This window comes from Phasianus colchicus, chromosome 2 (assembly GCF_987193195.1).
Source record: "Phasianus colchicus chromosome 2, bPhaCol1.hap1.1, whole genome shotgun sequence".
Taxonomy (NCBI): domain Eukaryota; kingdom Metazoa; phylum Chordata; class Aves; order Galliformes; family Phasianidae; genus Phasianus; species Phasianus colchicus.
Window position 1 is genome coordinate 105,263,936 of NC_143437.1, and position 23,900 is coordinate 105,287,835.

At 49.2% G+C, this 23,900-nt stretch overlaps 1 protein-coding gene across 7 annotated transcripts in view; it reads left to right on the forward strand.

Moving 5' to 3' along the window:
* Positions 1 to 23,900, forward strand: part of OTOF (otoferlin) — a 71,875-nt gene that overhangs the window by 33,625 nt on the left and 14,350 nt on the right. For 4 of the 7 annotated variants that reach the window (XM_090136534.1, XM_031603878.2, XM_090136535.1 and 1 more), the window contains exons 6-28: positions 6,556 to 6,629; positions 8,856 to 8,982; positions 9,244 to 9,298; positions 10,066 to 10,197; positions 10,542 to 10,604; positions 11,398 to 11,482; positions 12,587 to 12,746; positions 13,349 to 13,535; positions 13,918 to 14,104; positions 14,465 to 14,688; positions 15,392 to 15,500; positions 15,858 to 16,041; positions 17,049 to 17,169; positions 18,035 to 18,135; positions 18,496 to 18,586; positions 19,057 to 19,173; positions 19,732 to 19,884; positions 20,305 to 20,494; positions 20,856 to 20,980; positions 21,406 to 21,540; positions 22,064 to 22,225; positions 23,076 to 23,195; positions 23,555 to 23,716. In XM_090136534.1, coding sequence (XP_089992660.1) covers positions 6,556 to 6,629; positions 8,856 to 8,982; positions 9,244 to 9,298; positions 10,066 to 10,197; positions 10,542 to 10,604; positions 11,398 to 11,482; positions 12,587 to 12,746; positions 13,349 to 13,535; positions 13,918 to 14,104; positions 14,465 to 14,688; positions 15,392 to 15,500; positions 15,858 to 16,041; positions 17,049 to 17,169; positions 18,035 to 18,135; positions 18,496 to 18,586; positions 19,057 to 19,173; positions 19,732 to 19,884; positions 20,305 to 20,494; positions 20,856 to 20,980; positions 21,406 to 21,540; positions 22,064 to 22,225; positions 23,076 to 23,195; positions 23,555 to 23,716 — 3,064 coding nt within the window. Of the gene's footprint in view, positions 1 to 50; positions 72 to 618; positions 992 to 2,293; positions 2,324 to 6,555; positions 6,630 to 8,855; positions 8,983 to 9,243; positions 9,299 to 10,065; positions 10,198 to 10,541; positions 10,605 to 11,397; positions 11,483 to 12,586; positions 12,747 to 13,348; positions 13,536 to 13,917; positions 14,105 to 14,464; positions 14,689 to 15,391; positions 15,501 to 15,857; positions 16,042 to 17,048; positions 17,170 to 18,034; positions 18,136 to 18,495; positions 18,587 to 19,056; positions 19,174 to 19,731; positions 19,885 to 20,304; positions 20,495 to 20,855; positions 20,981 to 21,405; positions 21,541 to 22,063; positions 22,226 to 23,075; positions 23,196 to 23,554; positions 23,717 to 23,900 lie in introns of those variants that run through there. The other 3 variants (XM_090136538.1, XM_031603879.2, XM_090136537.1) reach the window with 3 other exon arrangements.

Genomic DNA, 23,900 nt, shown 5'->3' on the forward strand with positions numbered 1-23,900 from the left:
GTTTGGTTCTTCCTCATGTTCATCCTCCTGGTTGTGTCTCTTCCAAACAGTGAAGACCCTGAAGATGCCAGGTACTGGGGATGGTATCCCTCCTTTGCTCAGGCTCTCTGGACACACTGTGTGCTTGCATGAGACATGCATGTTAGCATGCCAATCCCCGCATGTTGTCTGGACCTAACTGCTTCCTGCCCTCTTCTTGGGAACAGAGATTTCTTATATTCACTCCATCCCATCCTCTCCTCTCCAAAGGGTGGGTAGATTGTATTCTCACCTATGCCCTGCAAGCACGTATTTCCTTCTACTCTGGAGACTTTCAAAAGAGATACGGTTTAGTAGCTTGTGGTAGTAATGGTAATGGGAGGACAGTTGGACTAGCTGATCTTGCAGGTCCTTTCTAACTTTGTGATTCTATCATTCTATGATTCTATGATAATATTTATCTGCTTGCATAGCTATCAACCCACTCACTCACCACCTACTCATCCATCCATCTTAATGTTATTTTTTCCATCTGTCTATCTATTCACTGATCCATCTCGATACAACCCACCTATATCATTGTGTTTCTTTCCATTTGTCCATTAATGCAATCATCCCTGTCCAACCCTCTATCCATCCACTCCTGTATAGGTCTACTGTCTGTCCACTCATTCCAGTGCCACTCCATCCCTCCATTCACACATCCATCCGTCTCTCCATCCACCTATTCATTCATGCACCCACCCACCTTCCCATCCATCCACCCTTCCTTCCATCCATCCACCCGTTCTGTCTATCCAGTCCTGGTGCAGTGAGATCTCGCTATGGCATGCTGGTGAACTGGGTTTGGTTGGTTGCTTGATGCACGATGCTGATGGAGGTTTTGAGGGGAGAAGGTTCTTGTGGATCTTTGTCACTGCAGCAGGATGAATCCCACTGAAGGAATCGATCTTTCTGATTGCAGAGCTAAGGCTAAGGGGAAAGAGAAAAGACACCTCACCTTGCCATTCAGGTACCTGATTCCCCCATCCCTGCCTGGGGCCACTTTTAACAGTATTATTGCTTTCCACTGAAACAGCTCCAGGGCAGGACCTCAAGTTCATTTGTGCTCACCAGAGTGCTTAAGATCAATTTGCATGAAGACACAAAGTAAGAATTCCCTGCTGGTGTCACTAATGGGAAATTCGCATCCTTTTCCAGTACAAAAATGTTAAACTGTGGCTGTTTGCAGTCAGAGAAGCATCCTTCTGCAGTGAGGGGTGAAGTGGAAGGGGCAGGGGATGCGGGATGGGACAGAAAGAGAATAACCTAGCATTGGCTGTTCCATAGGAGCCCTTGAAAAAGAGTATCTGTACTTCTCATGTAGTGCAATGCTGGGTACTTCTGTACCCCCTGCCATCTCCCAGAACAACACAGCTCACACACCCAAGGATGATGCTCTCCAGCTGATCAGGCCCTGCAGCATCCTCGGGTGGAGGCACCTCCATAGGAATTTGGAAGGGTTTTAGCCACAGCTGGGCAGGCTCCTGCAGAGGTGAAGTGTTTGGGGACACAAAGCCGTTCACCCACATCAGTGACCCATGGGAAGAAGCAGGGCATGATTTAAACCCCCACCTCAGGCAGGGGCACGAGGGCAGGTGATCCACCTGAATCACTGGCAGCACTGCTTGCTTGTTGCCATGCCAAGCACAGCTGGCAAACAGGAGGTATTTCTGCAGTGTGCTCCCACAGCAGGTGTTGGTGGTGCACGTGGAGGGCAGCACTGACAGCCCCAGGAGCAGCTCCTGGATGGATTTCTTTGGCTGCTTCCCAGCCCAAGCTGCTCCAAGCTGATCCTTGCCCACCTGGGCTGAGCTGAATGGTTCTACTCTTCCCAGATCTAACTTAGCACTGGGTCCTGGCCTCTCTCCTGTGCAGGTCTCCTGGACATCACCTATCAAAAAACTCACTTCACGCACCATTTTTTTTTTAATATAATTTTTTTCTAGATGTTTTTGCAGCACAGGCAACCAGAGGGAGAAATGAAGCAACAAACTGTAATTAAAACCCAGTCCTCCTAATTACCTTCGACAGCTGGTTAATTGCTTTCTCCTCCCACTTTGCTGATGCCTTAAAGGGGAGATTTAGTAGAGTAGAAAGAGTGATTAGGGAGGGGAACAGGGAGATAAGGTTAGGGTGGTGCTACAGCCTAGAGATGGGGGTACTTGAAAGAGCTTGTAGGGCTCTGCAAGGGGAAAAGTGTCTCCTCTGATGAAGTTCTTAATGTGCACTGAAATTTGCCTTTTGTCCCCCTGATGCGTGGCCCTGACTCCAGCAAAGGCAAAGAAAAGACAAAGGAGCACAAGTAGGTTGGCTCTCCATCCTTCTCCTCTTTTGCTTCTAGCTCTTCTAGCTTACTTTGTGTTCCTCACACGCGTGGCATGCTCTCCCTTTCCCTAAAGCTGAGAGTGCCAGGTCCAGAGGAGCTCTGGGTTTCTGAGATATCTGGGGTAAGGGGACAGTTTGTGGGTGCAGACTATCAGCGCAGGACTGAGGAAACAAGACTTAGCATCAGATTTACAACTCCAATGCCCACAAGCTATCCTGCTGCATCACCCATACAGGTGCTTCTTCAGCTCCTGCTTGCTTTTACCCCAGATCCTCGTGCTATGCCCACACCAGGCTGTGTTGGAGCATTCTGCAAAGAGCAGCATCCTGCAGCTCTCAGGTGTAACAGATCTGCTGAAACTTAAGCTGCTGTCTCCTGAGAGTGCAGGCTGATATCTGCTGCCCAGAGGCAATCCCTGCCCCAGCATAGGGTGCTCCCAATCAGCGTGCTCTCTTCTGGCTCCTATTTATTGCACTGCTGCTTAAAGTCAAGTTTACAGCAACGTCTTGCTGTGTTGGTTGTGCATGGACAGACAGATGCTCTTTACAAGAGTGGAGGCAGCACCCACCTGATGGACATCATTCCTGAAGGGGAATGAACCGTAAAGGCCCTGCTCTCTTTCCTTGCTCTCAACTCCCCAGTAAAAAGCAATGATTAAAGTGTCCTGTTCAGCCATGAATAATTAACCAGCAACCTGCAACTAGATCTTTAACTAGGAGCTGGCCTGGAGAGAGGCTGCTTCCAGCTCCCTGCGCCCTTCAAATCTGCTTGTCCCTGGGTTCTCCCCTCCTGTAAAGCCACACGAGGCAACCCAAAAGGGACAAAGCCATGCTCTTCTGTCAGCTGCAACTGGTGGATCAGCATTTTGTCATTAATGGGAGGCAATCTGTTTGCTCCGAAACCAGAAAATTCAAGGGAAAAATGTGGTGGGTAGGTTCTCTGGTGTCTAATAGAGGGTCAAGCTTTCTTGGAAGCCTGGCCCGGCTTGGGAACAGTGTACAGTCCTTCACCCCCAGCCTTACGTGAGCCCTGCTACCAAGCAATGGGCTAGTAGCTTGCACTGCTTTGGAAGGGAGCAGGCAGGTGAGCTGGCATTCTTTAGCAAACCAGGCTAAAACCGGGTTGTGCAGAGGGGGGTTGGTCTGGGTGGCGCTGCACTGCCTGTGTTGGCATCTCAGGTTCACTGCTCCTCATCCAATATTCATATGGGGACGGTGTCAGCTCGCTGCCAGCTCCCCATCCACACTGTAGAGTGGCTGTGGCCGTTTCTCTCCTCATTTTAGCCTGGTGGGAGGAACACAGGGTTGGCACAGCCTTTCTTCAGCACTGAGAAGACCCTGTTGTGCCTGGAGAGGAGGCTTGGTGGGGGCCTCCATCTGTGCTTGGTCCCAACCTGCATATAGGGATGGCTGCACCACCATAGGTGTGCTGCTGGTGGCTCTCCTGTCACCACTGAGCCCTTCTTCTGGAGGAAGCCGGGTCCTGGAAAGCTGACAGGTGAAGGTAGTACCCTGTGGGATGGGGATAGGGAAGGGGGTAGCTGTGGGATGTGTCGTTGCTCACCTGGCTTGGAGAAGGTGACAGATGGGACTTGGGAAGGGAATGGAGCTGATGGGATGGATTATCGGGGCATCTGCCTGCAAAGCATCAAAGCATGGCTTTCTCTTTACTGTTTGTTTGCTCTTTCCCTTCTCTTAGGCACTGCCAAAATTCACAGGAATCCATTTTCATCCACTTCTTCATTTTTCTTTTCTCTCTGTGGCCTCTGAGCTGCCACTTCCTCGATATCCCTGGGGCCCCCTCCTCGGAGATAACACCAGGAAGGGCAGTGATGGGTGAAGGATGCAGGTGGGACAGAGATGAGCAGCAGGGAGATGCGATTGGGGTGTGGGAACAGGAGGCACCACCTGAAGCTTTCTCCTCTGAGGGACCTTGCGCTGTCTGAGCTCTCCTCACTGTGCCCACCAGAGCCAAGTCTCATCTTGTGAATGAGCTGGAGGCTGTCAGGATGTATATTTCCCATCTCTGGGGCCTCTGGTGCAGTTAAGCTGCTTTTGGGGATAGGTGAGAGACTGCTGTGGCTTATCTCCTCAGCACATTCACTATGGCTCAGCTGGCAGTGAGGGGTCACTGACTGCCACGCACATCCCTGCAGAAGGGGCTGGGCTGGGCTGGTCCTGCTGGGATGGCTGCTTAGTCCCAGTCTTAAATTATCATCAGTTCATCAAGGTTGGAAAAGATCTCCAAGATCAAGTCTTCATCAACCCAACCTACCAATTCTAACACTAGAAGGAGGCATCCCTGCATATAGCAGGGGGGTTGGAGCTGGATGATCTTACGGGTCCCTTCTAACCTAACCTGTTCTATGATCACTAAACTATGTCTCACAGTGCCATCTCTACATGTTGTCTTCTACATAGCCCCAGACCACCCTCATCATTCCCACATCAGACGCTGTGCTATCCAGGACCCAATACATCCTTGGTATCTTTGCAATGAGCTTGCTGTTTTGGGTCCTGATGAGACACAAGCAATGCTGGAGTCTTCCCAGCAGGTTCCTACTGGACCCATCACCAACTGCTCTTCTGCTTTGTTTTACTGTTCAAGGAAATAGTGAGGCCCTGGCATAGGCAGCCCATGGAGCTGTGAGTGCCCCATCCCTGGCAGTACCCAAGGCCATGGATGGAGCCCTGTGCTGGTGGGAGGTGCCCTTATGGCAGAGGTTGGGGCTGGGCTGGTTGTAAGGTTCTTTCCAGTACAGTTATTCCAGGGTTACAAATCCTACTCTTTGTCCTTCTTCCTGCCTATTGAGAAACTGCCCCTCTCCATGGATCCCATGAAGGAATCACAGCTACAAGAGGCTTGAGTCCTGAGCATTGCTTTAATTCCAGTTAAACCTCAGCTGTAAATAATTCCTTTATCTTATGCTGGCCTTCTGCCCTAGTTGAATACCACCTCCCCCCTTGGTGAATACATTATTCTCCTATTCCCCTTAATTTTCTTCTTGTTTGTTCTGCCTCTGTCTGCAGCCTGCAAGCATCCAGCTGTTATTTATACGCATCAGATGGGCTCCAATGCCAGGACTTCTTCCCCCAAAAAGATACAATTTTGTCTTTTGGCCTCAGGAAGAGGGGAATAACAGCTGAGATGGGGAGATCCCCAAATTCTGGTGCTATTTCCCAGCACGTGGGGAGCACAGCTGGATCCTGCTTGGGAGTGAGGTCCTTCCTGCTTCCGACCTGAACACATGCATCAAACCATATTTTTGCAAACATCAACACTTTCAGCACATGGGAATTTTCCAACAAGAACAAAAAAATCCCCATCATCTTTATCACCTTTTGCTTTTGGGACAGTCCCCCAGGGCATTTCCTTCAAGTACTTCTCTGGCTCTTTGCTCTTTAATTTAGAAGGGAGTTATTGCGTGGTTTGACTTCAGCTTGGTTTCAGTTTTACAGATACTGTGTTGGGTTTTTTTTCCTACCAGCACTCTCAGCTGAATCTTGAAGCTAGAAATCATCCTGCTTACATCCAGTGCTGATAGCTTTCACCAAACATCCTGCCTCTTTGCAACAGCAGCATGGACTTGCATCCAAATACCAATGAACTGTCTCCCAAAAATATCTGCAATGTTGTTATTGCCCATAGCTATCACTGTTAGATGTGTATTAGGGAGCAAGCCACTCTGCAGTGCAGAAATGCCATCATTTACTGAGCACTGTTTTTTATGGGCAGTTGGTATCACCCTGCAGTTCTGTGCTGTACGCAGGTTAGGGCATTCCTCTGCAATCTGGTGCTGTAACAGAGCAAACCAAAAGCTAGGTGCTGAGCTCATCTATGTTGTCCTGATCCATGAGGCTGTGGTGTAACAAACACCAAGTACATTTTTTAGTACAAAGATGGCTTTAGGGAAGTGCCCTAAGGAGCAACCTCACAATGGGGAGCAGCAGGAGTGAGCAGAGAAAGGAGGCATGGGGCAGGTGGAAGAGTTTGCTGGCTGCTGATGCTGTGCTCCAACTGTGTTTTATCCAGCTCGGGGATCAATACTGAGGAAATACAAGGCCTTTGTTTGCTGTTTTCTCTGTTGGTCTTTCAGCTGATATTTCCTCTATTGCTTCCAGCTGTGGAGGGCTCCTCTTGTCCTCACACCCAACAACAGCACCGAAAACACAGGATTCAATGTTTGGTCTTTTTTTTTCCTCTTACAGAGCTGGGAAAGGAGTTTTTTCAGCCATGAAGCTTGGCAAGGCACGTCCCACAAAAGATGACCATCGGAAGCAAGGTGGGTGCTGGGAGAAGGCTGTTCCTTCATAGAATCATAGGATGACCTGGGTTGAAAAGGACCACAATGCTCATCCAGTTCCAACCCCCTGCTGTGTGCAGGTCGCCAACCAGCAGACCAGGCTGCCCAGAGCCACATCCAGCCTGGCCTTGAATGCCTGCAGGGATGGGGCATCCACAGCCTCCTTGGGCAACCTGTTCCAATGGATTCCAATCCTTCCTCCAGTGCTGCTTTTCCACTACCTCTCAGGAAATAATCTGAGAGACCCTATGAGGGGCTCGTGTGGGCAGAGCCAGCCCACAATCCAGGGACTGGAGAGAGAATGTTTGGTGCACAAGATAAGAGCTGGAGAGAAAGTCTCCATGGGGGAAATGGGAAGAGGAATTGATGCAGAGAGTCTCCCACCACATGCAGCTGTGGCAGAAGCCCTGCAGGTCCAGCAGGCAGCCTCCAGCTTATTTTTAGGGATTACTTGCAAATGTAACAACACAAAGCATGATTTCCCCCTCGGTGCATGCAGTGTGAAAGGGCTGAGCTGCTATGAGGCTGTCCATCCCACACTGAAATTGGATGCCTTTCTGGAAATGCACAGAGCATCAGCGATCGGAAATTCATTGCTGTTTCCATTCAGAACAAAGTATTGGGTTTCGATGGCAAAGAATCAGGAGAATGCCTTTTTGTGGCAAAGGATGAAATGTCATTTTAGATGCTGTTGCTGGGCGACTTCCCTGCACCCACTGGCAGCTGATATTCACGCAACAGTAGCTTCTTCCCTAGCTATCCATGTGTTTCTTGCATGCTTTGCCAGGGCTCTGCTCACCTCACACCATCTCTTTGGGGATTGGATTGGATGATCTCTGGATGTCCCTTCCAGTCCCTGTGATCCCATGATTTCCTCTCTCAGACCCTTGTTTTTGCTACCTGGTGATGGAACAGGGTTGGATGCGTTGCATCCTTTGGTTATACAGCAATACATGTTGCAACCTACACTGAATCTCATCCCACTGAACCACATGCTTCAGTGCTCACTGAGCTTCCCAATGGCCAAGCATAGGTGTGCAGTCTCAGAACAAGCTGTGTGATAACAGAAACCTTTCCCAGAGTGCCCAGGACCTGAACCCAGCGTTCTTTCTGTGCCATTGTCTGCTTTCCTTTTGCTGCCCCGCACAAGGGTGCTGGTCCTGCTCACATCCAACAGACAGACAGAACAAGTCATCAAAACCCAAGCAAGAAGGATGTTCTTCTGGCCACCCAATTGCATGTGGGAGGACAGAATCTGCTGGGGTCCTTCCTGGGTGTTCTAGTTTTGATTTAATCCTCAAAACTTCCAGTGAGGGTAAGAAAACCCTTTCCCCACACAGTGTCTCTCTATCCTGATGGAGAGACACCCGGACTCAATGTCCTTCACTTCAGCAGATCCCATGGTTATTTCCATTTTAACTCATAAAAGCATGCCACAGAAAATTGATTTCTACTCTCCCGGAGCACACCAAGCTGAGAGCTTGCCTAGTTTGGTAAAGAGATGGGAAACCAAAGGCAGCCCCTGTGCTATTGAAGTGGATTTGGAGCTGCCTCTTGGTTCCAACAAGTAGTGACCCAGCAGCTAGACCAGAGCTTCTGACCCAAAGACAAACTATCACTGCTTCGCTCATTGCTTCCAAAGCTGTGACCAGAGCAAAAGCAGGAAGGGCAGGAGCTGTGTGCACATGGCTTTTACACAAGGCAGCACAATATCTCAGCAACTTCTTTTAACAGAAATGCAGAGCTGGTGATGGGTGACTCGGCCCTGACTGTCAGTGCCTGTGGGTTTGATGTCTTGCCCTTCCCTGCAGCTATTTTCCACCTTGGGAAATGACCCCTTTCTCCTGTTCTCTCATACCCATCTGCCCCAGAGCTACATGGTTTGTTGTGTTTGCAATTGCAGCTAAAGCAGCGGCTTGCTCAAATGCTATTTCACGCTTTGAAGTCTGGCTTGTTTCTCATTTTTCAGTTTTCCAAAGCTTCACAAAACCACACATTGCCTGGACGGAATAACATGTCACATGAAGCAAACCTATTTTTAATCCCTTTCAGGCCAGGCTGTCTGTGAGCTGACCTGGTGACCATTGTTCTTTGTATTATCGGGTGAGGTTGATAGGACGTATTGGTTACCTTTCCCTGCACCTTTAATTATTCACCGAGTGGAAACAATGAGAGACATTCCTTTGTCTCTGTGTGTTTATGCAGATGAACCTGCTGTTCTGGAGGCAGAAGACCTGGACCGAAAAGTCATGAGACTTGGAGGGGGGCTGGACCCAGACACCATCTCCTTGGCCTCTGTCACAGCTGTCACCACCAATGTCTCAAACAAGAGGTGAGGGTTGTGTAAGCCAGGAGGTGAGGGCACACTTTGCATTCCAATCCATTCCAAGGGATGAGATGTACTGGAAATCCTGTTCAGTGTTTTTGGGAAATATCCAACCTGCCACAAAGAGCACTAATGTTCAGCAATAGCTTGCAGCCTCTGGTGTTAAATTCTTCAGACTCAAAGAGAGGAGGGGCTGCCATTGCTCTGTCATGGTTTGCAATGAGTTGACTTATTGTTTGACTGAGGGTTTCTTCTGCCCCTCCAAAGGTCCAAACCTGACATCAAAATGGAGCCAAGTGCTGGGAGGCCGATGGATTACCAGGTGGGTGATGATGCTGTGTCTCCAACCTCAGCTCACAGAGGGGAGGACGTTTTGCAGGTGTTATGGTCAGCAGCATTGTTACTTGAGGAGCTGAACCTCCTCATTCCAACATGCATCCCCATCTGCCCAGGGAACAGCTCTGGGACCAGGAGGAAGGACTGGAGACACTTGAGCACCTCTGGGCTTGCTGGTGCCAGCGTGATCCATAAATTGGTTTCTCTTCTCATTTTCACCAAGCTGTGCTGATTCAGCAGCATTTTGGCTTTCTGCAACAGCAACATGTCCATGGGGATTTCTTTGAACGATGCAAACAAAGATTTTTGTGATAGATTTATTGCAGAACATTTGCAGCATCCACTTTGCAGCCCCAAGTGAAATCAAACAGGAGAAGCAGTGACAGAAGAGAGTGGAAGAGGTATAATTATGTGTTTAATGAACAGAGAGAGAAGAGTGAGACACACTGGGAGCAAGTGTGCTGGGTTCAGGAGTGATGTAACCAGAACATAAAGAGGAAGGGAAAGATGCCAAGCAAATTTCAACTGCAAGAACATAAGGACCAAATTAGTTGCCCACTGTGAACAAGAGGATTACATGGGTGGTTTTAATGGGGGAAGGTGAATCTCTCATTTGTGATCAAAGTACTTACCTGGATAACCTCCAGAGGGGCTCAAGGTGTTTCTAAACGCTGTGATGCCCTGTATGTGAGCAGTGAAGATGTGCTGGGTTGGTTTGGCTGCCGCACCATTGGGCATGGGATCTCTCCACAGGTCAGCATCACTGTCATTGAGGCCCGGCAGCTGGTTGGGCTCAACATGGACCCTGTGGTCTGCGTGGAGGTTGGGGAGGAGAAGAAGTATACATCCATGAAGGAATCGACTAACTGCCCTTACTACAACGAGGTCGGTCTGTTCTCCAGCAATGGTCATCGCTCCCACTCCCCTAGTGCTACATTGCCATTAGTTAAATGGGATTTATTGTCACCTAGGTTTATTCTGCATCAGGGGAGGGTCAGGTGGAGGTTAGAGAAAGAGGGCAGTGGGCTTGAGCCTAAGCTCAAGGAGCTCAGGGATCACTGCAACACCATTCTCAGACATAGATTTTGGGTGATGCCATGAGGAGCTAGGGGTGTAATCAGTGCTCCTTGGGAGTCTTCCAGTACTGGATAGTCTATGGTTCTGTAACACTGTTTTTTAACCCAAAAGGAGCTGCTCTCCTGCCTTCACACCTGTTCTTTCCCTTTCAGTACTTTGTCTTCGATTTCCATGTGCCCCCAGATGTCATGTTCGATAAGATCATCAAGCTGTCTGTAAGTGAGCATGCTGGCATTGCCCTTTTCTCTGAGCTTTGGAAGAGTCCATTTTGCTCATGCACTGTGGATGGATTTGAGGTCCCTGACAGGAGCAGAACTGTCTGGCCCTACAAGCCCCACCACTTTTGCAGATCTCTGGTCCCCCTCTATCACTGCCCTCATTGCTAGGGCCACCCAACTGTGCTTGCCATCCCCTCCAGAGCCGATGACTGCTGTGTCAGAGCCTCAGCCTGTCTTCCTGTGTGTTTTGGCTTTTGTGGAAGCAAGACCCTCCGAGAGCATGAAACTGGGCAGAGCTATTGCTGAAATACAGTTCTTAAGACCAAAACAGCCTTTCCAGAGTCACAGAGGGCAGTGAGCAAGGAGATTCGTAGAGTCACCAACCAAACCACACTACTTAGGAGCCTGAACATCTATCCAATGAACAGACTGGCTTTGCAATTTCTCTCACAGAGGGAATTAGAGCATAGATTTCAATCATCCTAAAGACACTTCCTTCAAGTGAACGTCCCAGTGTTTGTTGCTACGGTGGCTGCAAACTGTATCATGTTTCAAAGATGAATTTGTTTGCATTGCTCTCAATCGATCCAAATCCCTGCTTGTGAGAGTGCTAAGCAAGAGCTGCCAATCTGGCTGTGCCTCACAGAGTCTCCATATGTACCGTGAGGTCCTGTAAAGACCAAGGAGAACACATCAGCTCCCTTCCTGTCTGACACTGAACTCTTCTGAAAAGAGTCCTGGGACCCCCATGGCACAAACATTTGACTTTTCTCCCCCTCTCGATTTCCAGGTGATCCACTCAAAAAACCTCTTGCGCAGTGGGACTTTGGTGGGCTCCTTCAAGATGGACGTTGGGACAGTTTACACCCAGCCTGGTGCGTAACCACAGTTAGCCAACATGCCTACCTGCACCACTGAGAAATGTCTTTGCAAGGGATCCTGCAGGCACTTCTTTCCTCAGGTGATGGTAATTTACTTTAATTAGAATCCAAGATGTATGTAAGTCACCCTCGATCCTCCAGAAAAGATGGCATACCCCATCTGAAATAAGGCACAAGAGGCAAGCTGAGATGCCCCCTGGCTGTGCCACCTCTCCACTGCCCTACTGAAGATGTCCAGGCTATTTAAGTAAGCAAGACACTGCCCTTCCAGATTTCATAGAACTGTAGAATCACCTGAGTTGGAAGGACCATTAAAGATCACCTAGCCCAACTCCTCTGCAATGAACAGGGGCACCTACAGCTCCATCAGGTGCTCAGAGCCCTGTTCAGCCTGGAATGGATCTTGCCCTGTGTAGCTGGCATTTGAACCAATAGAGAGAGATGGCACATGTGCAATGAAAAAGAGAAAGAGGTTGATTAGAGCTGCTGCCATGTTGCTGGCTGATGGTAAAGCCCTCAGTGACTTCTCACAGATGGGCCCTATGAGTGCTCATAAAATCTGTTGTGCAATTATGGGCTTCGTTTATAGCACATCTGTTTCAGGAAACCTGTTTTATAAAATTGTAAAAAAGCAGTGAATGCCTTTGGCATCCTGTCCTCAAGTGAGGGCAGTGAAAGCTGGTGTGGATGGGATTCATTTAAAGAATTGTGTGAAAGAAGTCCAAAGGAGTCCCTGGAGAGCTCATTTAGTCCATGCCTTCACTGATTCCTGCCAGATTCCCCAGTATACTTCTGCATGAAAAGACCAGTCCCTGAATTCAGGAATCATACTGGTCTTAGCTGTGGGACAGATAAAGCAAATACACATCCAGGAGACCTGTAAAAAGCTCATTCTGCATGGAAATAGCATTGCCTCTTTGATGGCCCAGTGCTTGAAGTATGGCAGAGCTGAGCACATGACCATACCTGCAGAAAAGATACCTCCAAAATCTCCAAAATCACTGTCTTTCATTTCAATATTCCATATTCAATTATATTCCAATATTCTGTACTCTGTATTTCTTTCAATAAATGACAGTCTTGTCCTCTGGCTTCCAGAGCACCAGTTCTACCACAAATGGGCTATCCTTTCTGACCCCGAGGATCTCACTGCTGGGCTGAAAGGTTACCTGAAGTGTGACATCGCTGTGGTGGGGAAAGGGGACAATATCAAGACACCCCACAAAGCCAACGAGACAGAGGAAGATGATATTGAAGGGTATGGAAGGAAAAAACAAGGGAGTGTAAAACCTCATTCTAGCCCTAAATGCTTTGGGCTAATTAAATATCTCCTTGTACAACCACAGGCTTTCAAATCCATTTCTCAGCCACTCACCACAATCTCAGACTTGTGGCAAAATGCTAGTGTCCCTTTCTTGACTTGCTGCAGCTCAGGGGTTTGAAGCACTGCCTGAACTGTTTTAGGTGTTGTTCTGTGCTGTAGTCATATTTGGCCACTTTGTCTTGGACAAATCTAGCAACTCCTCCAGAGATTTTGTTCGCATCGTACCCCGTGGCTCTCATTTCTTCTCCCAGAAGAGGAAAGCAAATTCTTCCAATAAAAGCCATTTGGTGGAGTTTGATTCTCACCCCAAAACACACCCCTTCTATCACAACAAAGAAAAAGGCTCTTTGTACATCCCACTTGGCAGGTTGGCTTTAGATGTCTAAATTAAGCTGAGTTTAATTGCCCTTTTTATCTTCTTTCCATCTTCCCACAGCCTGCTCAGGAAGCAAGCTAACTTCACTCACCCTCTTCAGCAAGGCTCTCTGCCAGCCCCAGCAGCTGTTTACAACCCTATTTCTTTGCTGTTGTTGCAGGAACCTCCTCCTACCAGATGGGGTTCCTCCAGAGAGGCAGTGGGCTCGTTTCTACATCAAGATCTATCGAGCAGAGGGCCTGCCTCGTATGAACACCAGCATCATGGCCAATGTGAAGAAGGCTCTCATTGGAGAGAACAAGGACTTGGTAGACCCCTATGTGCAAGTGGCATTTGCAGGGCAGAAGGTGGGTGAGCACCAAGGTGGTCTTGGGAGGTAATGTGAGCAGGACCAGCCATTGTGCTGGTGTCTGGAGACAACCTCATTTGTCCTTGCATGATAATGCTGAGATGCACGGCAAAATCACATTGTTTGCTGCATGTCATGTTCCCCCTTCTTGTGCAGCCTATGATGGGTTTGCAGCCATCTCCAGTAGAGGAAAAGAGCTAGTTCCTTGGGAGAGGAGGAAGATGAAATGACCCTCATGTGGTCATTAACATGGGAGGAGTGCAGGACGTGTCCTGGTTTTGACTGAAATAGAGTTAATTTTCTCCATAATGGTTGCTATGATGCTTGTGACCTCCAACAACCACAGAGATATCAAATACCTTCCTTGTCCCACTCTGCAGGGGAAGACATCAGTGCAAAAAAGCAGCTATGAGCCTCTCTGGAATGAGCAAATCATCTTCACAGAAATGTTCCCCCCATTGTGCAAGCGGATAAAGATCCAGATCCGAGACTCAGACAAAGTCAATGATGTGGCCATTGGTACCCATTTCATTGATTTGAGGAAGATCTCTAATGAAGGAGACAAAGGTAAAGCTGAAGTGGGGTTGGGACCTTCTTCACAGTAGAGAGGTATCCCTTGGGCAGAGATAACAAAATAGCTCAGGCTCTCTTCCCAGTCCTGGAGGTAGCTGCTTCTTGGTTGGAGTGACCAAGACTCACTGCAGTGCCCTTCTGAAGTCACTGGACAAGAGCACCTTGAAAATTGAAATCACTGCCTTCACTGCAAAACTGTTTTCATATGTAATTGCAAAAATGCGTCTCCATGCACACAAGTGCACATTCAAGTCGATGTCACCATTCACAGCAGGAAAGTGATGATCCCAAGACAAAGATGTGCCCTTCTTCTTGCATACCCCCTTCTCCACCAGCATATCTGTTCTCCTGTAGGCTATCTGCCCACCTTTGGCCCTGCGTGGGTGAACATGTATGGCTCCACTCGGAACTACACCCTGATGGATGAACACCAAGAGCTGAACGAGGGACTGGGGGAAGGCGTCTCCTTCCGGGCCAGGCTTCTGATGAGCCTTGCTGTTGAGATATTGGATACCACCAACCCAGAGATCAACAGCTCCACTGAGGTGCAAGTGGAGCAGGCCACACCAGTTGCTGACGTGAGTCTCCCCTGACCCTACTGTTGGCAATGAAGAGTTCTGGATCTCAGACCCCTTGGCTGGTTATCTCTGGTCTCACAGATAGGATTTCACTTAGTGTTATGCTAAATGTTCTGCTGTCTTTGCTCTGTGTACACAGATACATCAGTTCTTGTACTATATAGGGATGCCCACATGTCAGTCTGTATGAACCAGAGGTGAGAAGTAGAAATGGAGCTCATGTTCTGTGTGAAAGCTCCCCTTTGGGAATGGAAAAGCGAAAAGTGCTCTCATCTCACCTCTAGAGGAAATTAAGCCACCTGGAAGTAAAGCCATTCGATTTCTGAAAGTGCATCCAAACAAAGGGTTCACCAAGGTTTGATTATCTCAGTCTGTGAGCAAGCTTGAGCTCATATCCCTGAGTGTCCTTTAGACAGTCTGCCACGAGCAAGGGATGGCCAATCTCAGTTAAACCACCACATTCAAACATCAGGCTAAAACCTCTGGTCAAACTCTCTCTGCAGAGATCCTAGAGACCCAGTTCATGCAAACATCTGCTCCTCATATGGGTCAGGCTGAAGGACACAAAACTCCATGGTATCCTTAAGACCCAAGCAGAGCTCATGAGAGTGCTCAGATGGACCAGATAATGGTCCATCCTTTGCCCAGGGCTCACTGTCCCTCTGGCTGACCCAAACTATGATCTCTGGGATTTATCCTGCAGAACTGCACTGGAAAGATGGAGGAATTCTTTCTTTTTGGAGCCTTCCTGGAAGCTACCATGATCGACAGGAAGATTGGTGACAAACCCATCAACTTTGAGGTTACAATAGGTTGGTTGTTTTCTGGGTGAGGGTGGTTTTGAAGCACACCTCGTGGGGAATGAGGGATCCAAGGGCAAGAGCAAGGTTTCTTCCCCCTTTTTCCATGCAATTGTGTGCCAGAGCACATGCTTCTGAAACTGGCCACAAGGGGATGGCATGCATTCCTTCTGGTTTGAAAAGGGACCTGAGCAGAGTGTAAACATCCATCACTAATATGTGGTTTCTGGGCAAAGGTTCACAGAGTTGAACTCAACTGCCCTGTGGAGAAAATATCTTCCCAACTTGAATGCAAGGCAGGTGACAGAGCCCACTTAGCCCCCATGGGAGTTACACTCCTGTGACTTCATTTCATTTTTCATTCTTGAGGCAACTATGGGAACCAGATTGATGGCGTGACCAAACCTGTCCTGCGGAGGAAGAAGGAGGGTGGGGATGGGGACGAGGAGGAGTCCGAGCTGCTGCACAACTCCAGTGAGGATGAAGCTGATGAGGATGGAGAGATGGTCTCTGTCTCCTCATCTCAGCCCATGAAGCCCCTGGTTACAGACAGGTAAGTCTTGAATTCACCTCTCACCCATGTGACCAGCTGTACACCCAACACTTGGCTATCCAGCACCATCAATGCTCTAACCCTACGGTTGCTGCAACAAGCTGCCATCTAGCTTTAAAGATCACCTGGATCTTTAAAGTTAGATGAGGTTATGGACACCCAGAGAGGAAGGGAGAATAAAACAAAAATTGCAGGAACAAGTTACTGAGAATGAGTTAGGCAGGAGACTGGGATAAAAGACAAAATCCCCTCGGTCTTTCTAGCCTTCAGCATCTCTCTTCAGCTCAGTCTGTCTACAGTTATTAGTCAGAAAGCCCCAAACTGAGTGGGATTAGCACACGTCTTTGTGTGCCCAGGCTGGAAACAGACCAGGCTTGCATACAAGGGACTCATATTCAGGAAAGCTAATTGGATATAACCTAATGAGATGTACTTAAACTGGATTATTTTAATGATGTTTTACCAGTAGATACGTGCTAGCTATCAGAATTAATTGGCTAAGTTAATTCAATTGGGAAACAAAACAAACGACATTGAACTAAGGCTATTTGTGCTTTGGATGAAGTCCGCATGGGATTCCCTCTTTTGTTCACCAACTCCTTGGGAAGGTGAATGCTGCAAGGAGAGGAGCAGCACCACACATCCGTGAGTCCATCTCTCTAGGCTCCATCTTCCCCTAGGTGAAAGCCCGAGTTGTTGGGAGCCTCACACTCAGCCATGGGGCAGTGCTGACATATTCTGTCTGGAAATGTCACTGATGGCTTTAGCAGATGCTTGAGGTTCCATGATGAGCCCATGCCAATGCGCTAGCCCCAACAAATCCAGTGCAGGGAAGTGTGCTGGTGGAGATGCAGCCTCTCTCTTTGAAGATGTAGTGTAGATCAGTTTGGCCTCCCAAGTCCGCCATCCCTGTCACAGCTCTGCCTCCCAGAAAGAGACAGGGGGCAGGGGTTATCCTTGGCCATCAGTATGACCACATGGAGCATCTCATCTGCCTCCTCTTGCAGGAACTACTTCCACCTGCCGTACTTTGAGAAGAAGCCCTGCATCTACATCAAGAGCTGGTGGCAGGATCAGCGCCGCAGGCTGTATAACGCCAACATCATGGACAAGATTGCAGACAAGCTGGTCAGTACGTGCCGGGGAGGGAGGGAGTTGGGGCAGGGGGTTAGCCATGGGGCATATCCAGGCTCCCTGAGCATCTCTGCAGTTTGCCACAAAGCAGGGACAAATCATGGTAGGGATCCACTAGACAGCTTGTGCAGAAAGGGAAAAGTTCCCTGGTATGAAGTGCTCCACATTTTGAACACTTCCAAACTCCAGGAGCTCACTGTATTTTCTCAATTAGACCCAGGGATTCTCATAAAGAGCAGAAGAGCAGGAAGGCTTCCCCTCCACAGACTGCAGGAGGGATGCCACTTCACTGGCAGAGCCTCATTAGTCATCTCAGCTAATTCCTGAGGAGCCTCTATGTCAAACTCCAAATTGGTGAGGTCAAAGCAGGCATCCAGTTACGGAATCTTAGAATGGATTGGGTTGGAAGAAACCTTAAAGCCCACCCAGTTTCAGTCCCTGCTGTGGGTAGGGACACCTCCTACCAGATCAGGCTTTCTAGGGCTCCATCCAGCCTGGCCCTGAGCATCTTCAGGGATGGAGCACCCACAGCTTCTTTGGCAGCCTGTACCAGGGCCTCACCACCCTCATCATAACGGATTTCTTCCTAATACCTACTCTAAATCTACTCTCTTGGTTTAATGCCATTACTCCTTGTCCTGTCACTACACCCCCTGACTAGAGCAAGGAGTAGAGCAGAGGAGTCCAAGTAGGATCAGTAAAGAGAAAACCTAGCAGATCCAACCAGAACAATGCGGGAGCTGTTCCCATCATCCAAAGCTGCCTCCAACAGCCAAATCTGCCCCTATGGGGCTGCTCCCTGTAGGACTGGACCTCACCCCCACTGCCCCCCTCACCACATCCCCTATCCCTGCTGCAGGAGGAAGGGCTCAATGATGTACAGGAAATGATCAAGACAGAGAAACCTCATCCAGAGCGCCGGCTCCGAGGGGTCCTGGAGGAGCTGAGCAGCGGGTGCTTGTGAGTAAAAGCTGGGCAAATGTGCTGCACTGCAAACCCCTGCTTTCTGTGTGGTTATGGACAAGGTTGTGGAAGTGAGGTGGTGATCTCATCACGACTTATCCTCTGGAGGATAGGCAAGTATTTCATTGCATTGACACAGCACCATATAGGTTGCCTTTTGGCTTGGAGTGGTGCTTATGTCTGCACACCAACAATCCCAAAACAGCAAGAGAAGCCTCAATATTGTGGCCTCTGTGTGCTGGTACCTGAATGACACCTACTCTCCATGTACAACACCACACTGCGAGCCAAAAAGCCGCCTGGAGATGATTGCATTCCAAATGGGGACCAAAGACATTCATGCTTCCCTTCCCACAGGCGCTTTGTGACGCTGGCTGACAAGGACCAGCACCACTCTTCTCGCACGAGGTTGGACCGGGAGAGGCTCAAGTCCTGCATGCGGGAGCTGGTGAGTGTGATTCAGCTGGGAAGGTCTGAGACTAATTCTGACCTTGATAAAGCAATGGGGAATTTGCTCTTTGGGCATGCTGGTTTCCAGTCTCCATGCATTGAGGGTTTGGGGTTTACTGCTGAATAGAGGAGCCCAAGAGCTCTTGAGTCTTGCATGGATCCCAGGGGCACTTGGGGATACACGACTGTCTCTCTTTCACCATGCTCTGCTTTGCCTTGGGAAGGAATCCAGGAGTGCTGGCAAAGAGCCCCACTGGTGTCAGAGACAGCTGAGGAAACTGGGGAGGAGGATTTTGGGGGGAACCCTGCAGAGCACAGCTGGTAGAAGAGACATACAAAGACCAGCTTATCCAGCTGAGACAGCCAAGGGCACCAGCTTCCATAGACAGCTACAAAACCATGTGTTTAATGTGTGAGATCCTTCATGGCCCCTATTCTGAACAGTCTTGGACTCCCCTTTCACTGCAGGAGAATATGGGCCAGCAAGCCACGACTCTGCGGTCGCAGGTGAAGAAGAACACCATGAAAGACAAGCTGAAGCAGGTGCAGAACTTCCTGCAGAAACTCCGTTTCTTGGCAGACGAGGTGCGTTCCCCTGCATGGAGAGAGCAACAGGGCACTGACACAGCAGCTAGGGCCCAAGAGGAGCAATCTCTGTAATGAGGTCCTCATGGCATAGGTCTTGTCCAAGGAGCCTCTCCAAGTCTATACACTGCCCCCATGGAGCACTGCTGGACTGGAATGGATCAGTGCTAAAACTCTTCCTCTCAACCTCTTTCATAGTGGGGAACTGAGACATGGTCTCTGCCCATGAGCCCTCGTGATCATTGAGTAACGAGGAAAGATAAATCTTTAGTCTTCTAACCCCCAAAGTTATTATTTGGATTAAAACAACATAAATCCCAGTTCTTTTCTAGCTAAGCTTCATGCTGCTGAGCGTAGGTCTCAGCAGCTTTGCTTAAGCAGACAAGGTTCTGCAGCGGGAGGCTCAAAATCATTCCAATGGTCATAACGTGGCACTAGGGGCATCCATCTGCTGTGGGATCTGCTGAATTTACCCTACAAAGCTCTGCAGCCCTGCCAGTGCCTCAGTGGTTCAGAAAGAGCTGAGGGCTTGACAGGTCTCTTTGGTTTTGTTCACAGCCCCAGCACACCATCCCCGACATCTTCGTCTGGATGATGAGCAATAACAAGCGCATTGCCTATGCCCGTGTCCCTTCCAAGGACATCCTCTACTCCATTGTGGATGAGGAGATGGGCAAGGATTGCGCCAAAGTGAAGACCGTCTTCCTCAAGGTGTGCACCTGTCTTCCCAGGGGGAAATGCAGCCAAGAGGAGGGGGATGGAGAAGAGACAGACCGGGAGAGTGGGAGATAGAGATGAGAGAACTGCGGGTCCAATTTTGCTGGTGCTTGAATAGTAGGCACAAAAGATCCACTACTGGTAGTGATAGAAACCTGCTGCTAGCGTCTGGAAGAGGAATGATGTTTGGTCCAGCTAGCCAGAGGAGGGAAATTTGGCTTGGAAAGAGTTGTAGGAAGAACATAACGCATGAACAGAGTAGTGGGCATGATCTGGAAAAAATGAGGATGGGTCCTTGTGTTTAAGTGACAGGGGTGCAAGCAATGTAGTGCAGTGAAGTGTGGTGTGAGGTGGTCTGTCCTTCTCCAAGACCTCCCTTATCAAGTTGTGAACTTCACTGTTCTTTATGCTCAGCTGCCTGGGAAGAGGGGTTTTGGGCCTGCTGGCTGGACAGTTCAGGCCAAGATGGAGATTTACTTGTGGCTGGGCCTCAACAAGCAGCGCAAAGACTTCCTGAGTGGCTTGCCCTGTGGCTTCGAGGAGAAGAAGACCACCAGAGGCCAAAACCTGCCATCCTTCCCTCCCATCAGCCTTCTTTACACCAGTAAGAGCTTCCCACCCTTGGTAGATCTGGGAATAGGACATTGAGAGGGCAGCAGGGAGCCTGCTTGGACACCACTTGGGATGAGGGTCTTCCAGTTGTCCCATTCTGCTCCCATGTGAGCTGGGATGTGGGAATTGTGTGCTCTCTTCCCTGCCCCGTTCTTAGCTGTCATTCTGCATATCAACAATAGGATGCTGAAGAAGTTCTTATCCACCCAGGACTCATGTTTTGAATGTATTTCCTTCATTAGTGCTGGTCCTGAGCAAAAGGAGACTGCTGAGGTCTTGCTCTCCAGGCTGAGCCCCACAGCTGGGCTCCAGTGTTGTGTACCAAGATGCCTCACTTCCATTCTCTGTTTCAGAGAAGCAAGTTTTCCAGCTACGAGCCCACATGTACCAGGCCAGGAGTTTATTTGCTGCTGACAGTAGTGGCCTTTCAGACCCCTTTGCCCGAGTCTTCTTCACCTCCCAGAGCCAATGCACTGAGGTAAACACCATCTCCTGACCTGGAGGGCTGGAGGTTTCTGGGTTTGGTGTGACACTTGTCCCATCAGCTCTACATCCTGCTCCCATGCCACAGGTCTCACGACTGCTAGTGAATCATGGGTGAGGTTAAACACGGTGTGGGAAAGTTGCTATGGCACTGGGGCTTGGCTGTTTCCAAGGGCCCTGTTGGAAGTCCCTTCCCCAGCAGCACCTTCAGAACACACCCCCATTCATCAGCACACTGCCTTCCTGCATCCCTATGACTGCAATTTCACCTGCCTGGCTAGGAGGAACTGGAGCATGCTGAAAGCCCATTCCCATGGCTGCCTTTGGGACAGGAAAACTGAGACCAACATCCAGCCTGCTGCCCTTCTGTAGAGTCCCAATCCTTGTCTGGAGCTGTAAATCCATCTTCCGTTCTTCTAGGTTCTCAATGAGACCCTATGCCCAACCTGGGACCAGCTGCTGGTTTTTGACAATGTGGAGCTGTATGGAGAAGCCCATGAGATGCGGGACGACCCTCCTATAATTGTCATTGAGATCTATGACCAGGACACAGTGGTAAGATGAATCCTGGAAGAGAAAAATGTCTATCCTGCAGGCCAGGAAGACAGTGCAGTAGGCACAGTGATGATGTGTTAACAGTTGAACTTGATGATCTTAGTGGTCTTTTCCAACCCAAATGATTTCGTGAGGGTACAAGAAGTGTGTTTTCTCCTGACCCTTGGAAGAAGAAGACACCCCCACATTTCCAAGAGCATGAACTAGGAGCCACTGCTACTCATCTCTTAGACAAAACTGAATGATACCTTATTTTTGGAGAGTGAAGCAAGAGTTTTTGTGATGTGGTAATTGAGGAGACATTACCTTAGTCTTTTCCTTCAAAGTAGCTGTTCAATCATGGCCTCCCTGCTGTTCCAGCCCTCGGCCATTTCCTTTACCTTGAAGATGTTTATGACTTAGAATGTGCCTTCAGACAGGAAGCCAAAGCTGGCACTACTCTTTGATGCCTCAAAAATGCAAAGAGGAAAGCTGAGATATATTGTGCTGGGCCAGCAAACTCATGTACTCTTTCCCTCTCTAGGGCAAAGCTGACTTCATGGGCCGCACCTTTGCCAAACCAGTGGTGAAAATGTCAGATGAGCAGTACTGCCCACCACGCTTCCCCCCACAGCTGGAATACTACCAGATCTACCGGGGCAACTCTACAGCAGGAGACCTTCTGGCTGCCTTCGAGCTGCTCCAGGTGCCAGCCAGCACAGACTGAGGGAGGGGAAGTTGTGAGGGAGTGGGAATTAATCCATGCTTATGCAAATAGTGTGTATTTTGTACATCCTCGAAAATCCAGAAGGGCATAGCACAGCTACTGTGCCAGCAAGAGCTCCTGTGCAGTTATGCTGGTCAAGATGGTGTACAGCAAGTCCTAGCTTCATTCTGGACAGGACACCCTATTGAAGTCTTATGTTAGCCCAAATTCTATACAGCATCACTGCAAGACATCAGTAGACATCTTGGTGCTCTCCAAGATGCCAGGTTGAACATTTCAGAGCTACATGCCCCCTCCATCCCAGGTCTCACTTTTATTTCAAAGGGGACTTTATTTTGCATGTCTGCCTGCCCTGTCCTCAGATGCCCTGTGATAATGGCAAGATCAGGGCAGCCTTGCAGATTGCTGTTGATCTAGAGTCCTACCATCCAGGTGCTTTTCCTGTTTGTCCATCCAAGCACCTTGCTCAAAGGCTTGTCCAAGTCTTTTGTTTTCCCAGCTTCCCCTTTCACACCTTGCCACAACCCATTCCTTCTGCCTAGTACGTTATGCCCCAGGTGTTCTGGGCTCTTCTCTGTATACAAAATAAAGCAAGAGGATGCATGCTTACTGCACATCCATTTCATTTTCATTCTTTCTTGGAGCTTCCCAGAGAAGATGTGACTGTTACATTATTAAAAGTTTTCAAAGCTGGGTTGAGCAATCTGCGAAAGACGTCCCTGCCCATGGCAGGGGGTTGAACTAGATGGTGTTTAAGGGTCCCTTTGAACCCCAAACGTTATATGATTCTACAACACAAAGTTCCTAATCCATACTGCATTTCTTCCAGATTGGTTCTGGGGGCAAGTCAGACCTGCCCCCAATTGATGGCCCCACAGATATAGACCGAGGCCCCATCCTGCCAGTGCCACTGGGGATTCGGCCGGTGCTGAGTAAATACAGAGTGGAGGTAATTGCATTGGAGTGCCAGATCTTAATGTTCAGCAGCGAGGTGGGCTGCGTGCATCTCACAAACTTGATATTCTTGTGTTCAGTGAGGTCCCAAAGCAGAAAAGAAACTGCTGAGAGCAGCAGAGATCTTGGGTTATTCTGGATCAGCTGTGGGTTGGATTATGTGGGGTGTCAGACTGTGCTTCAGCCCCGGGCCATGCAGAGAAGAAGAAGAATGCTCAGGGATCCACCAGTCCCCAAGCAATGGCATTTGTTTCCCTGCTCCTCCATATTGGCTTCTTTATACCAACTCCTATGGCCCCAGCTGGACTCCATCCAAGGGCAGCCCTTCTCACACATGCTTTCTCCTCCTCCTAGATCTTGTTCTGGGGACTCAGGGACCTGAAGAGAGTGAACCTGGCCCAGGTGGACCGACCCCGTGTGGACATTGAGTGTGCTGGGAAGGGGGTCCAGTCAGCCCTCATCCAGAACTACAAGAAAAACCCAAACTTCAGCACTTTGGTCAAGTGGTTTGAAGTGGTGAGTGCTTCTCTTCTCCATGGGCCCTCAGCTGCCCCAGACTTTCTGAAGCCCGAAATGATGGCTCCTAGCCCCTCACTTCAAGATTCCCTGCAGCAATAAAGGATTTGATCTCCAACCCAGTTGGTGGTGGCCCTTCTCTGAGCGCTCCCAAGGCCTGCTTTGCTGAGCTGCTCTACACCTC